This window comes from Bufo gargarizans, chromosome 3 (assembly GCF_014858855.1).
Source record: "Bufo gargarizans isolate SCDJY-AF-19 chromosome 3, ASM1485885v1, whole genome shotgun sequence".
NCBI lineage: Eukaryota > Metazoa > Chordata > Amphibia > Anura > Bufonidae > Bufo > Bufo gargarizans.
In genome coordinates, this window is record NC_058082.1 from 574297323 (window position 1) to 574314303 (window position 16981).

The window sequence follows — 16981 nt, forward strand, 5'->3', positions numbered from 1 at the left end:
TTAAGGTTTACATACTTTTGTCACTCATAGGCATGTGATGTTGGATAATTTTCCTTAGTAAATCATTTACTAATATTTTTGCCTCCTTTATTTGATTTGGTTATCTTTATCTACTTTATGGACCTGTGTGAAAATCTGAATTTCAGCTCAAATATATGCAAAAAAAATAAAAATTCTAAAGGGCTGATCTATCTCCACTCACTCACTGTTGCATGAACCTTCCACTTCAGGCTGCACATTGAGCATAAATCCCACCAATAGCAATCCACATGTGCCAAATACATACTTGTATGTATATATCATTATGTCTGATGGGATGTCAGTGCATTACCATGTTGACACATACCACTTTATGGCATCACTCCTCAAAAAAACCTATGGGTTATTAGAGCTACAAGGACTGAATATAAAAAGGGTCCAATGCTTACAAATATGTAAAAAGGACAAAATAAACTGACATACAACCAAAACAGCTATCAAATAAAAGGGAGAAAATCACAGAAAACCTAACACTAGGGATGAGCGAACCCGGATATATAGTTCGGGTTCGTACCGAATTTTGGGGTGTCCGTGACACAGACCCGAACCCGGACATTTTTGTAAAAGTCCGGGTTCGGGTTCGGTGTTCGTCGCTTTCTTGGCGCTTTTTGAAAGGCTGCAAAGCAGCCAATCAACAAGCGTCATACTACTTGCCCCAAGAGGCCGTCACAGCCATGCCTACTATTGGCATGGCTGTGATTGGCCAGAGCACCATGTGACCCAGCCTCTATTTAAGCTGGAGTCACATAGCGCCGCCCGTCACTCTGCTCTGATCAGCATAGGGAGAGGTTGCAGCTGCGACGTTAGGGCGAGATTAGGCAGTGATTAACTCCTCCAAAAGACTTCATTCAGAGATCGATCTGCAGCCTGTGGATGATTGAACTGCTGCTATTGAATTGCTCACTGTTTTTAGGCTGCCCAGAGCGTTTTTGAGTCACTTTTTTCTGGGGTGATCGGCGGCCATTTTGTGTCTTGTGGTGTGCCAGCACAAGCTGCCACCAAGTGCATTTAACCCTCAATGGTGTGGTTGTTTTTTGGCTAAATCCTACATCAGGGTCAAGCTGTCACACCAAGTGCATTTAACCAGCAATAGTGTGGTTATTTTTTGGCCATATACTACATCAGGGGCAAGCTGAGTCTGTCACCAAGTGCATTTAACCCTCAATGGTGTGGTTGTTTTTTTGGCTAAATCCTACATCAGGGTCAAGCTGTCACACCAAGTGCATTTAACCAGCAATAGTGTGGTTATTTTTTGGCCATATACTACATCAGGGGCAAGCTGAGCCTGTCACCAAGTGCATTTAACCCTCAATGGTGTGGTTGTTTTTTTGGCTAAATCCTACATCAGGGTCAAGCTGTCACACCAAGTGCATTTAACCATCAATAGTCTGGTTATTTTTTGGCCATATACTACATCAGGGGCAAGCTCAGCCTGTCACCAAGTGCATTTAACCATCAATAGTGTGGTTGGTCAAGCTGTCACACCAAGTGCATTTAACCATCAATAGTGTGGTTATTTTTTGGCCATATCCCAGTCTAATTCTGTCAGTAAACGTATACCTGTCACCCAGCGCCTAAATAATAGGCCTCAAATTTATATCCAGCTAAATCTGTTGTTACTGCTGTGGCTGGTCAAGTTAATTAGTGTCCGTCAAAGCACAGTTTTTGTTCTGGGTTGAAATACAATTCCCAATTTAGCAATTTCCTAATTTAGTGGTTTCTGCTGTATCAGAGCTATTTTAAATCTATCCCTAAAAGGGTATATAAGATTCAAGGTGCACATAGGGTCATTCTGAATAACTTCACACACACGCTACTGTGCATTTCCAAGTCTAATTATGTCAGTAAACCTATACCTGTCACCCAGCGCCTAAATAATAGGCCTCAAATTTATATCCAGCTAAATCTGTCGTCACTGCTATGCCTGTATTAGTGTAATACGGTACCTAAATAGATAGTCAGATAGTGTTAGGTGTCTGTAAAAAAAGGCCTGAATTTGAATTCAATACATTGGGCCAAATAATATTTTTCTTATTGTGGTGAACGGTAACAATGAGGAAAACATCTAGTAAGTGACGCGGACGCGGACATGGTCGTGTTGGTGTTCGTGGACCCTCTGATGCTGGGAGAGGACGTGGCCGTTCTGCCACAGCCACACGTCCTAGTGTACCAACTACCTCAGGCTCCAGTAGCCGCCATAATTTACAGTGATATTTGGTGGGGCCCAATGCCGTTCTAAGGATGGTAAGGCCTGAGCAGGTACAGGCATTAGTCAATTGGGTGGCCGACAGTGGATCCAGCACGTTTACATTATCTCCCACCCAGTCTTCTGCAGAAAGTGCACAGATGGCGCCTGAAAACCAAGCCCATCAGTCTGTCACATCACCCCCATGCATACCAGGGAAACTGTCTGAGCCGCAAGTTATGCAGCTGTCTCTTATGCTGTTTGAAGACTCCGCTGGCAGGGTTTCCCAAGGGCATCCACCTAGCCCTTCCCCAGCGGTGGAAGACATAGAATGCACTGACGCACAACCACTTATGTTTCCTGATGATGAGGACATGGGAATACCACCTCAGCATGTCTCTGATGATGACGAAACACAGGTGCCAACTGCTGCGTCTTTCTGCAGTGTGCAGACTGAACAGGAGGTCAGGGATCAAGACTGGGTGGAAGACGATGCAGGGGACGATGAGGTCCTAGACCCCACATGGAATGAAGGTCGTGCCACTGACTTTCACAGTTCGGAGGAAGAGGCAGTGGTGAGACCGAGCCAACAGCGTAGCAAAAGAGGGAGCAGTGGGAAAAAGCAGAACACCCGCCGCCAAGAGACTCCGCCTGCTACTGACCGCCGCCATCTGGGACCGAGCACCCCAAAGGCAGCTTCAAGAAGTTCCCTGGCATGGCAATTCTTTCAAACAATGTGCTGACGACAAGACCCGAGTGGTTTGCACGCTGTGCCATCAGAGCCTGAAGCGAGGCATTAACGTTCTGAACCTTAGCACAACCTGCATGACCAGGCACCTGCATGCAAAGCATGAACTGCAGTGGAGTAAACACCTTAAAAACAAGGAAGTCACTCAGGCTCCCCCTGCTAACTCTTCTGCTGCTGCCGCCTCGGCCTCTTCTGCTGCTGCCGCCTCGGCCTCTTCCTCCGCCTCTGGAGGAACGTTGGCACCTGCCGCCCAGCAAACAGGGGATGTACCACCAACACCACCACCTCCGTCACCAAGCATCTCAACCATGTCACACGGCAGCGTTCAGCTCTCCATCTCACAAACATTTGAGAGAAAGCGTAAATTCCCACCTAGCCACCCTCGATCCCTGGCCCTGAATGCTAGCATTTCTAAACTACTGGCCTATGAAATGCTGTCATTTAGGCTGGTGGACACAGACAGCTTCAAACAGCTCATGTCGCTTGCTGTCCCACAGTATGTTGTTCCTAGCCGGCACTACTTCTCCAAGAGAGCCGTGCCTTCCCTGCACAACCAAGTATCCGATAAAATTAAGTGTGCACTGTGCAACGCCATCTGTGGCAATGTCCACCTAACCACAGATACGTGGACCAGTAAGCACGGCCAGGGACGCTATATCTCCCTAACTGCACACTGGGTAAATGTAGTGGCAGCTGGGCCCCAGGCGGAGAGCTGTTTGGCGCACGTCCTTCCGCCGCCAAGGATCGCAGGGCAAGATTCTTTGCCTCCTGTTGCCACCTCCTCCTACTCAGCTTCCTCCTCCTCTTCTTCCACCTGCTCATCCAGTCAGCCACACACCTTCACCACCAACTTCAGCACAGCCCGGGCTAAACGTCAGCAGGCCATTCTGAAACTCATATGTTTGGGGGACAGGCCCCACACCGCACAGGAGTTGTGGCGGGGTATAGAACAACAGACCGACGAGTGGTTGCTGCCGGTGAGCCTCAAGCCCGTCCTGGTGGTGTGCGATAATGGGCGAAATCTCGTTGCAGCTCTGGGACTAGCCGGTTTGACGCACATCCCTTGCTTGGCGCATGTGCTGAATTTGGTGGTGCAGAAGTTCATTCACAACTACCCCGACATGTCAGAGCTGCTGCATAAAGTGCGGGCCGTCTGTTCGCGCTTCCGGCGTTCACATCCTGCCGCTGCTCGCCTGTCTGCGCTACAGCGTAACTTCGGCCTTCCCGCTCACCGCCTCATATGCGACGTGCCCACCAGGTGGAACTCCACCTTGCACATGCTGGACAGACTGTGCGAGCAGCAGCAGGCCATAGTGGAGTTTCAGCTGCAGCACGCATGGGTCAGTCGCACTACGGAACAGCACCACTTCACCACCAATGACTGGGCCTCCATGCGAGACCTGTGTGCCCTGTTGCTCAGAGGGAGTTTTTTTTGCAACAGCAGAGGCCAGGTACAAATGTGGCCAGCCAGGGCCCACTACTGGAGGACGAGGAGGACGAGGATGAGGAGGAGGTGGAGGAGGATGAAGCATGGTCACAGCAGGGTGGCACCCAACGCAGCTCGGGCCCATCACTGGTGCGTGGCTGGGGGGAAAGGCGGGACGATGACGATACGCCTCCCACAGAGGACAGCTTGTCCTTACCCCTGGGCAGCCTGGCACACATGAGCGACTACATGCTGCAGTGCCTGCGCAACGACAGCAGAGTTGCCCACATTTTAACGTGTGCGGACTACTGGGTTGCCACCCTGCTGGATCCACGGTACAAAGACAATGTGCCCACCTTACTTCCTGCACTGGAGCGTGATAGGAAGATGCGCGAGTACAAGCGCACGTTGGTAGACGCGCTACTGAGAGCATTCCCAAATGTCACAGGGGAACAAGTGGAAGCCCAAGGCCAAGGCAGAGGAGGAGCAAGAGGTCGCCAAGGCAGCTGTGTCACGGCCAGCTCCTCTGAGGGCAGGGTTAGCATGGCAGAGATGTGGAAAAGTTTTGTCAACACGCCACAGCTAACTGCACCACCACCTGATACGCAACGTGTTAGCAGGAAGCAACATTTCACTAACATGGTGGAACAGTACGTGTGCACACCCCTCCACGTACTGACTGATGGTTCGGCCCCATTCAACTTCTGGGTCTCTAAATTGTCCACGTGGCCAGAGCTAGCCTTTTATGCCTTGGAGGTGCTGGCCTGCCCGGCGGCCAGCGTTTTGTCTGAACGTGTATTCAGCACTGCAGGGGGCGTCATTACAGACAAACGCAGCCGTCTGTCTACAGCCAATGTGGACAAGCTGACGTTCATAAAAATGAACCAGGCATGGATCCCACAGGACCTGTCCATCCCTTGTGCAGATTAGACATTAACTACCTCCCCTTAACCATATATTATTGTACTCCAGGGCACTTCCTCATTCAATCCTATTTTTATTTTCATTTTACCATTATATTGCGAGGCTACCCAAAGTTGAATGAACCTCTCCTCTGTCTGGGTGCCGGGGCCTAAATATATGCCAATGGACTGTTGCAGTGGTGGCTGACGTGAAGCCTGATTCTCTGCTATGGCTCTCTATTGATATTGGTTAATTTTTATTTATTTTATTTTTATTCATTTCCCTATCCACATTTGTTTGCAGGGGATTTACCTACATGTTGCTGCCTTTTGCAGCCTTCTAGCTCTTTCCTGGGCTGTTTTACAGCCTTTTTAGTGCCGAAAAGTTCGGGTCCCCATTGACTTCAATGGGGTTCGGGTTTGGGACGAAGTTCGGATCTGGTTCGGATCCCGAACCCGAACATTTCCGGGAAGTTCGGCCGAACTTCTCGAACCCGAACATCCAGGTGTCCGCTCAACTCTACCTAACTCTCATAAGTTGAAGTTGCTTCTTTGTCCATGAGGGTGGGAAGAAAGATAGGTTAACATTCAGCTTTGACTGCCCTCAAAATATTATTTTTAACATGTTTTTTACCTTCATCCTGTGGTTCAGGTTTCAGAACCTATCACTAATGTGTTAGTCAATAGCATGGGTTAGTACAGAACAGTAGGTAATGGGGGGGGGGGGGCAGAGCCTGGAATATGAAATAGCAGATTGTCCCTCACTATAGTAGATAAGGAAAAGTTCACTTTAGACAAACAATAGTCCATTTGCTCCAGTCTTGTTTGTGAAGTAATGAAAGTTGTTCTTTTTTATGTTAGCCAGGTTCACATCACCATTGTGGACGAATTGTTTTCTCATCAAAAATAACAGATCTCAGAGACAGAACTAAGACAGAAGCAAAATAAGCACAAAAGATGCTGAAAATGAAAGATCAATTTCTTTTTAATTTTATTTTCTTCTGACAGATCAAAAGAATGGAAAACTAAATGGTGATGTGAGCCCAGCCTTAGGTACAGTTGAACAATAAAACTGGTTTGAAAAGTGTCAATAGACTTAGCAGAAAACTTGAATATTGATTACAGTATAGATTTATATTGTAGGATGGGAACTAGTTTGCATGTCCTAATCTTAAAGAGGTGTCCAGGTTGTGACAAATTATCCCTTTTACAAAGGATTGGGGATAACTACTGCTGAGACCCCCACTGATCACAAGAATGGAAACCTCGTACCTCGAGGAGCAGCGAGTAGAGCATGCACACTGCCGCTCCTGCCACTCTATGTATCTCTACGAGAGTTCTGGAGCCAGAAGAGTTCAGCACTTGGCTATTTCCAGAACTCCCTTGGAAATTGAGTGGCAGTGTACATGCTTGACCATCACCTTGTTCATTTCAGGTGGATTCAAGTGGTTATGGGGTCCCAGTTCTTGCGATCAGTGGTGGACCCAGTGGTAGGACGTCCACTGATCTAATAGTTATCCCCAGTTTTGTGGGTAGGGGATAAATTGACACAACCAGAATACCCTATTTAATGAAATGGATCGATTTGTTTGAGCCATTTATAAAGCCACTTGCACTGAACCAAAATACAAATGAACAGGTAAACATCATGTAAGTAAGTGATACCTACCTCTGGGGTTGCACTCAATGTAAATAACGCTTTGGTTACTGCAAGAGTTGCTGTAATAAAAAAAAGAAAGATGAATAAGAAAATATGAATATCTTCCCAGTGTGTTAAGTGACTACAATCTTATCCTTCACTTCAGCTAAACTATCTGCTTATTTCAGGATGTTGTGTTGCATGTTTTATCATCAACTGCACTAAAAAGTTACCAAGCTACTTGAAGTCTTGCATTCAGCCACTTAATGTGCTCGTCTTTGTGACTAAGTAGTTAAAACCATCACTGGTACACAATACAAGAAACAGAAGAAATTAATCAAAATGCAAACAAGTAATTGCAGTACTGGTAAAAAGGAATGTCGATGTGGTGATGTTCCAAAGCTACCAGGAATTACCAGAACTCAAGATAGTATAAAAAAGATTTCCTGAAAACTGAATATACCTTATACTCCATCTCCTCAAATATCTCTCTAAACAGTGGCCTAAAGTGCTAGTCAGGAGTTGGAGTTGGAAAAGAGCCAAAATCAAAGCCTATGAGTGGTAAAGAGGATTTATGGGGAGAGATATAGTAACCACATATGTTCTTTGATGCCGAACCTCACAGCTATTCTGATCTAAATGACCATCACAGTGATGTTGACCCTACTGGCAGCCTTGATTTATACTGTAGATCCAGAAGAGGTCTTTATTCATGTGGGTACTGGACAAGGAGATGACAACAACATGCTAATATATTGTTGGGTGTTTTTTGAGACCACCCAAAATTTCATGGAAAAATGGTCTTCTAGACTAGAGGACTGGTCCTCTCAAAGATGATGGCCAGTAAGCATATCAGATAATTTTAACTGAAAATCCATTTCAGGAAATCTGGTCAAGATAACCTTGCTCCGAGTGGTGGTCTACTAGAGAAGTTTTCACTACATGTACTATTGTTACCTGCCTTGTAAGCCACTAAGACAGGAATGCTGTTTTCTTTGAGTTTACTGCATTTTAACTTGCCCATAAAAAGGTGATGTGACTGTCAGCTGTCATCTATCTTCTTGGTTTCTGTAAGACAAGCTGTTTGTATATACAGAAGGGGAACAAGTGGCAGACAACTGTAATGTCAGTGGAAACAGAGGATTAGACACGCATCAATCCAATCCAATCAGTCATTGATTTCTCCAGTGGGAGATGTTGATAAGCCTCAGACATCAGATTATCTAAAGTTGACAATAGTTTTTGACTGACAAATCCAAAAATAAACATGCATGTTCAGATCAGTCATACTGGCAAGTTTTCAGTCGGAAAAGTGGAAAAGGTTGTCTAGCAGGGACTGGGCAAATTAAAACTTCTAAAATGCCAAATCCTTTCTTCCACCAACAACTGCTATTGGAGGAAGAGTTGGGAGAATACCTTACACATAGGATAGTTGGTATATATCACAAAAAGTAGGGTTGAACAATATTTATCTAATATTTTTGGCCTCCTAAAAAAGGACCTGTCACCTCTCTTGACATGTCTGTTTTAGTAACTACTTGCATTCGCCAGGTAATTATGCCATTCCTTAAATATTCCTACTAGAAGTCCCTCTGGGTGTTACCAGTTGGAAGTGTGTCCTGCACAGTCTGACACTATACAATCAGTGCTGTCAGTGGCAGACGGTATAGGGACACCCACCCCACAATTGGTAACACCCAGTCAGACCTTTATTGCACGCTGCTGACAATTCATTTCATTGTACAGGAATTATTGCGGAACAGACCAACATAGACTTATAGGATCTACGATCCAGCCACCCCTGAAGCAGCTATATACCCCAGGTCATACCACTGGGTAAATTCCTGCTGGACAGAAACGTTCAGTGATCCTATATGTGGAAAAATTCTACATAAAAATCGGAATTTACAACGTCATTATGCTAAAAAATAAAATACCTTAATTGCATCACATGAATAGAGTGCAGCGATTTCCTGTTCCTAGTCAACTGATTATCACGTCATTTCGCTCGCACTAAATAGTTGAGTGGAGAGTGCAGACCCTATACTTACTCAACATAGACTGATAAGGCAAGATGCTCTACAATTGTTATTACATGGGGAATGCAAGTAGTTACTAACATGGACATATCAGGAGAGGTGGTGGATCCTCTTTAAAGGGAACCTGTCACCAGTTTTATGGTATCCTAACTAAGGGCAACATAAATAAGTGACTGATTCGCTTAGCAAAATGCTGGGTCACTTTCTTTAATTGACCCAGTCAATCAGCCAACATCTTGTATTGAAAAGCTCCAGTTGATAATGATGAGTCATGAATATTCATGAGCTCCTGACTCTCCCTGCCCACCTGCTGCTGAGTGACAGTTATTTTCCATAAGAATCAGTAGCAGGTGGGCAGGGGAGTGGCTATAGCTCTGAATAAAATATACGCTGGACTCAATGACATCACGCCGGACTCGAATCAGCTCATTAGCATGCGGCATCTTTGTGTATATATTATGAGGTAACCATCTGTCACACCAGTAAGTGAATACATCTAAGGTACTTTTTAGTAGTTAATGATTGTATATAATTAGTTAGATTATAATCAAATATCCACATGACAGGTTCCCTTTAAGCTTAATATGCTAGTCTTTGTCTGATGTTAGCCTTATTCGATGTCTATAGCAGGGCTCTTACTGGACAGATTTATGTAGGACATTTTTAGTGAGCCCATGAGGAGCCGTGTAGATAGAAGCAGTAGTGGCCCTGATGAAGTGTTGTGTCACAGTGTACTCCCTCAGGCCGTCGATCCCTTGGCTCAGTGCAATGAAGAGGTAAATTAAAGAATCAGTTCAGAAGTGAACGTTTAACAGTCTTTCTTTACTTATTGCAAAGCACATCTAGTAGCAATAAATACAGCGTGAAGTCTCTCTGGCACCATATGAAGAGATATGGTGGCTGGATGGATGGCAATAGGTTGGCACTAGTGTTGAGGGTGACTATTTGAATCACGAATTTTAATTGCTAATATTGCCACTTTGAGAATTTGCGCATATTTAGAATATAGTGCTGTACATTCATATTCCCGAATTGTGTTGAATATTCTAATCGCAAATTTATCATGAATATATTACATTGCCGATTTTCACAATCAAGTAAACGATGACTGGAGATCGCGAATTCTTGATTTTGCTAATTTATGGCGAATATTCAAATATTTCGCAAATTTGAATATTGCCTATGCCGCTCATTACTAGTTGGCACTAGCAAACACTTGTGGATATATTTGTTCACTGTAGTAGAGACTTAAGGTTAATCTGGCCTAGCGATGGTTTAGGTAGGTGATGGTGTCTGAGCTGTGTCTGTACAGCTGTACCTGGCTAATCACTCTGCTGTCTTGTCTTCTCAAGGCTTTACTTGAGGCTGTCTTTAGCAGTTATTCTTGTAGGAGAAGGATATCTAGTTCCTGAACTTCCCTCACAGGGGAAAAACATACGGTTCATGGATGTGGGAACTCGTTGAGCTGCTTACTCATTCTCCAACTTTCAGAGCAGGGTAGCTCTGTCCCCTCTCCTCCTCCTAGCTATGACTCATTAACCCCCAGAGACCCAGTGTTGTAATAATACAACATCACATTTAAGGCTACAAAAATAAACCCTCCCCCATTTTCTTCTTTTTAAAAACTCATGTACATTACTAATAGTTTCTATTGTTCAGTTCTGCAACACTATTGGATGGTTGAATGTGTAAATAGGCCTGTTTATCTGGCCATGAAGTCATACAACCCAGGTGCCTGCTTTGAAGTACATCATCTTGTTGTTTTGGACGGGATAAATCAAGACTCAAGTAAGTAAAAAGCTTGAAATATGATAATTGATATGTGTAGATCATGCAGATTTTATGACATCATTGAATATACTGATATTGAGAGATTTAGAGCTGGTTATTTCTAAGTTGTAATTTTACAACAGTGGGTCAAAGTGGTAGCAAGGTTTTGAATGGGGACAGCAACTTGGAAATGTCCTTTGACTCAGATTCAAGTGACGAAGAGGAGTATGGAGTTGTCTGTGAAGTGGACAAGGAAAATAAATTACCCAACGACCACCTAACTTCTGATGTTCACATCACCCCAACAGAAGCAGTGCATCCTGATGCCCAAACCATGCCCCATGACAGGTATCGATGGGTAAAAAAGAATTTCATCAGTCCCAGTACAGATTTTTCTGGTCAGGATATCAGTAATGGTGTCAAATCCCTCTGCACACCACTGGAGTACTTTCAGAAGTTTGTGACAGAAGACATGATCAACGCTCTGGCAGATAACACCAATCAGTACAGTTTTCAGAAGAAAGGATCATCGATAAAAACAAAGGAAATAGACCAGATGATTGGCATGTATCTGAAGATAGGTCTTGTTGTCCAAATGCCCGGAGTCTGCATGTACTGGGAAGCAGACACAATATACAGTCCTGTCTCCGATGTGATGTCACAAAACATTTTGTGAACAATCTAACCGTGTCTGATATGGAACAAAACACTGACAAACTCTATAAACTCAGACCATGACTTGATGCTGTCAGAGAGAAATGCCTAAAGGTGGTCCCTTAAGAACATAACTCTGTTGATGAAATGATGATCCCTTTCAGGGGGAGATTCAGCAGCATCAAACAGTACATGCATGGCAAACCAAACCCATGGGGGTTAAAGCAGTGGTCAAGGACTAGAATCTCTGGTATACTTTGTGATTTTTATGTGTACCAAGGCAGTATGAATGGAACACGGGCAACTTGGACTATCAGGGAATGTTGTGATGAAACTTGCTTCCACGCTTCCATATGGTCACAACTACAAGATCTATGCAGACAACTTTTTCACCAGCATCCCATTGATTGTTAGGCTGCTGGATTGTGGAATTCATTACACAGGAACAGCCAGACAAATGCACCTTCCCAGACTGTTTCAGGCCCAGTTGGCATCTTCTCTTATCCTGATTAGTGTTGATCACGAATATTCGAATTGCGAATTTTAATCGTGAATATCGGCACTTTGAGAATTCGCGAATATTTAGAATATCGCAAAATATATTCGTAATCGCGAATATTTGATTTTTTAAAAAATATCAGTTCATGCGAATTTTTATGTGAGAATATTTATGCAAATTTTATGCAATAAGAAAATAATGCCTAGAGATCACAAATTCTCGAATATATGGCGAATATTCACCCAAATATTTGCGAAATATTGCAAATTCGAATATTGCCCCTGCCGCTCATCACTAATCCTGATCGACACGGCTGTATCAGTGCCAATGCGAGGGCGACCATCTGCAAGCCCAGTTTCATCCATGAGGGGGGTCCTTGACTTCCCAAAAGAGACATTATACAGATAATGGAGGTTCTTCAGCTGCTAAGAAGTCAAATGCACACCCTCCAAAGGACGTTTGCATGGACATGATTGAACATTTTCCCATCAAAGCCGATAGAGGACGGTGCCAACACTGTGCTAAAAGCTACACTAACACACATTGCAGGAAGTGCAATGTTCGCCTCTGATTTTCAGAGCAAAATAACCGTTTTTGGGACTACCATAATTGAATAAATCAACAAATAAAACAAGCATGATTTGCACATATAGTCTGGATCCAGTGTTTTTTAAATATGATACTCATTTTTTGTATTAAATTGATAATAAAAACCTCCGGATCGGGCAGACCGCGGCCCTCTTGACTGCTATATATCCTTTCCATACCCAGCTTGTTGCTGAGGTCACTAGATCCTCTTGGATCCCACCTCATGTTGGTTCTTTGAAATGTGTTCCAATTTTGCATAATAGGCTTTACGGCTTTTTTCTCTATATAGAGTTCCGGCGATGTGGACTTTCATGCTGACCCTTACCTTGAGTCTATGTGAGGGGACGTCGCTGGCCAAGGTTTGGCTGGCTCCTTCCACATCTACCAACCAAACAGGTTGTAAGTTACGGGCCTCATAGCCCTTTTTGTTATTTCATGTTGATTTTTACCCCTTTTTTTGTTGTTCTACTTTTTGAGGCAATGCATATGTCTATGTATTTGATGGATGGGGTCACCCAGATAGTCGGATGGGCAATGTATTTAGATTTGGATAATATCTGGCGCTTTCATGTTTTCCGTTTCCTCCTCTAAACTCTTAAGATGTATAACATACTGACTCATAATGTGAGGGGATTTAATTCCCCTAGGAGAAGGAAAACTGCCTTTTCTTCATATCTCAGGTACGCGCCAGACGTCATCTGTATACAGGAGACTGACTTCTCTCACACCTCTCATCCGAAGTACCTCCACCCTCAATACTCCAGATATTACTCTTCAACCTTTATTTCTAAAAGTAGAGGTGTGATCATCCTTTTGAGAAACTCCTTTCCCATAACTATTACCCACGCAAACATTGCTCCAGAGGGAAGGTTTGTCATTTTAGTTGGGACCTACAAAGAGGAAACTATGTGTATAGTTAATACTTATGCCCCCAACGATAGACCCATTTCATTTCTCGAGGACGTGGGTAAACTAACTGAAACTCTCTCATATCAAAAATTTATTTGGTGCAGTGATTTTAATATGACCCTCCACCCTACACTGGACCGTTCAGCTCCACAAACTACCCCCCGTTCTAAAACCCAGTCCAGCAGGATAAACCGACTCTTACAATCCCTCTCTTTGGCCGATACATGGAGAGAACATAATGGCTCACAGAGGAGCTACACGTACTACTCCCCTGCACATCAAATTTACTCCTGTTTTGATTTGATTCTGGCGTCTACATCCTGTCTCCCCAATCTGTCTTACTCTAGACATATTGTATCCCCTTGGTCAGACCACGATATGGTTTTATCAGCCTTCTCACTACCTCATCATAACTCTTCCAGACCGCTCTGGAGGCTAAATGAATCCATCATAACGCAACCTATCATACTCACCCAACTGCAAGAAGACATCTCACACTTCTTTACTGATAATGCTACTCCTGATATCGACCCTATGATTCTATGGCTTACACATAAAGCTTTTGTTAGGGGTAAACTGAAAGGTATTGCGTCCAAACGCAAGAGAGAACGTACCCAGATCCAAACTAGCCTCGAGCTTAAGCTGAATAGGCTTGTATGGGCGCACCAGAGAAATCCATCTCTATATCTCCTAAAAGCCATTAAGGAAGTGAAACAGCAGCTAAACATGATACTTACTAACAATACGGAAAAGGCCCTCCGCTGGACAGGATCCTTTTACTACAGATTCGCTAATAAGCCAGATAAACTTCTAGCCAGTCAACTTAAAGCGAGGCAAAAGACCAACCAAGTGTTTCAAATTCGCACCCGGCCAGACCACGTCACATCACATCCAGATATCATCTATAATACCTTCCACAAGTACTATGAACAGCTTTACACTTCCCCCGGGGGGAACCCTAATTCTCAGACTGAGGATTTCATTTCGTTCACTAGATTACCTACACTGACCCCGGAATCGCAGTCTGAACTGTGTAAACCAATTTCAGCTGAGGAGGTGACATATGCTATTAATTCCCTTAAACTGGGAAAAGCCCCGGGCCCGGACGGATATACTGCCATCTACTATAAAAAATTGGCCCTGATACTTATCCCCCACTTTACTAATGTTTGTAACCAGCTGATGCAGGGATCCTCTCCTCCTGAAGAATTCCTTAATGCCACCACCACGGTCATCCCCAAGCCTAATAGGGACCCCTTGCTCACAACTAATTATAGACCGATCTCTTTACTGAATATAGATAACAAACTTTTTACCTCAATACTAGCAAATAGACTTAATAGGTTAATTCCAGACCTCATCCATAAAGACCAGGTCGGATTCATCCCTGACAGGGAGGCCCCGGATAATATTAGGAAAATAATGAACATTATACACTCATCTAACAAACAAAAGACCCCGCTTGCCCTCTTGGCGCTGGACATTGAAAAGGCCTTTGACACGGTTACCTGGTCCTATCTTTATAAGGTTCTCACAATAATGGGCATTAAGGGTCCCTTTCTTATGGCTATCCAAGCCCTCTACTCCAATCCAAAAGCCAATCTCAAGCTCCCGACCACTCAAGCCCGTCCAATCCATATTGGGAGGGGGACATGTCAAGGGTGCCCACTCTCACCAGCATTATTTGCCCTGGCCATTGAGCCCCTAGCGGCCCATATCAGAGATCACAGTGACATCACAGGACTCTCAATAGGGGACACTGAACATAAACTGAGCCTTTTCGCTGACGACTTATTATTATCAATTACTAACCCTATTATTTCTTTCCCCTCCTTATTAAAACTCCTTGATTCCTTCTCCAGGGCTTCGGGTCTAAAAATGAATCAGGCCAAATCTGAATTATTGCTATGCAACACACCAGAAATAACGAAAACTTTGCTTCTGCAAAAATTCCCCTTTCAGTACAGACCTCAGCACATCTCCTACCTGGGGGTCTCGATACCGAGTACCCTAGAGAACACGTACAAAACAAATTACCTGCCAATGTATTGTAAAATACGCCAGGATCTGGTATCTTGGCAGAAACTCCCAGTTTCATGGGTGGGAAGGATCAATATCACTAGGATGGTTATACGTCCAAGATTGTTATATCTGTTTAGAGCCCTTCCTGTACCAGTTCCCTTACTGGATTTGAGGTCCCTTCAGGGAGATGTGCTTCGGTTTATATGGGCGTATAAACGTCCTCGCATTTCCAAAACAATTATGTGTAGGCACAAGTCGGTTGGGGGGTTATCTGTCCCTGACTTTGTCAAGTACTACAAAGCGGCTAGATTAGCCCAAATGTTCTTGACCCATCTAGATCCGAAGTTACATCCCTTATGGATTAAAATGGAGGCATCGAATATCTCCCCCTACTCCTGGAGGGCTCTGATATGGAAGGAAGGTGCTATTCCCCATTCCATAAGATCGTCATCGCTACTATCATATTATTAGTTACTTCTATGGAGTTCTGTTCGATTTAAGAACGAGTTCCAGACCAGGCCATCCCCCCTAGTTTACCTATTAGGGAATCCACGTTTTTCCCCGGGTCTTCAATGTAGTAACTTCTCATGGTGGTTAAATAATCGACTGTGCTCACTGCATAAATTCCTAACCAGAGGTAAACTGTTATCAATTGACAACTTCAGGGATGCCCACTCCCCTCCAATCGGGGAGCATATGCGTATGAATCAAGTGTTCTCCTTCTTGAGGTCCTTACAAACACCAAATAGGAACATATCGTTTTCCCCATTTGAACGATTCGTTACCTATTCCTTATATAGACATGGATTACTGTCTCGTATTTATGGTTTGCTTTGTAACTTTCCTGAAGGTGTCAAACTGCCCTATATGAGAGTCCTGGGAGGAGGACATGCAACATGAGTCTTTGTCTCCCAAATGGTTCCAGAGATCTCAAACTCTTACAAAAGGATCCTGTCAGGTCACACTAGCCGAAACCTCAATTAAAATACTACACAGAACCTATATGGTTCCTGCCAGACTTCATCGTATCTATCCGGAGGTCTCTCCTAATTGTTTTAGAGGTTGCGAAGAAGAGGGAACTATGCACCACATTTGGTGGACTTGCCCGACTGTGAGACGGCTATGGGTCCAAACAACTTCACTACTGTCTACGGTATTGCACTGTAATTTCCCTATGTGATAAACCGCATTGGTTGACATTTGCCAAGTTTAAACTCTCACAACACATTTTGATGGCCACCAGGATCCACATAGCTTTCAAGTGGCGTAATGACACTCTGTGCTTTCAAATGGTGCTTGATAGGATTAATAAAATTCTCCAATATGAAAAATTGTCAGCCATACGCACTGATACATTCTGTATTTTTGAGAAGGTGTGGGAGCCTTGGCTGTCCTCCTCCTATGCTCCAGATATCCGCTACAGTATCTCATTGTAGCTGCTATGTTGAAGTGAGGGTCTCTTCCCGATATATGGTGCTATCATCCGATTTTGATAGAACTTCATCTATTGTGAATATGCTGATGTCTGAACAAATGTGTAATTGCCTCGATTATCAATTTT

General features: G+C 44.0%; 1 protein-coding gene across 1 annotated transcript in view; it reads right to left on the reverse strand.

Moving 5' to 3' along the window:
* TMPRSS15 (transmembrane serine protease 15) overlaps nt 1–16981 on the reverse strand; it is a 508008-nt gene that overhangs the window by 39647 nt on the left and 451380 nt on the right. Inside the window, exon 21 of the mRNA XM_044285898.1 lies at nt 6970–7019. Coding sequence (XP_044141833.1) covers nt 6970–7019 — 50 coding nt within the window. The remainder of the gene's footprint in view (nt 1–6969; nt 7020–16981) is intronic.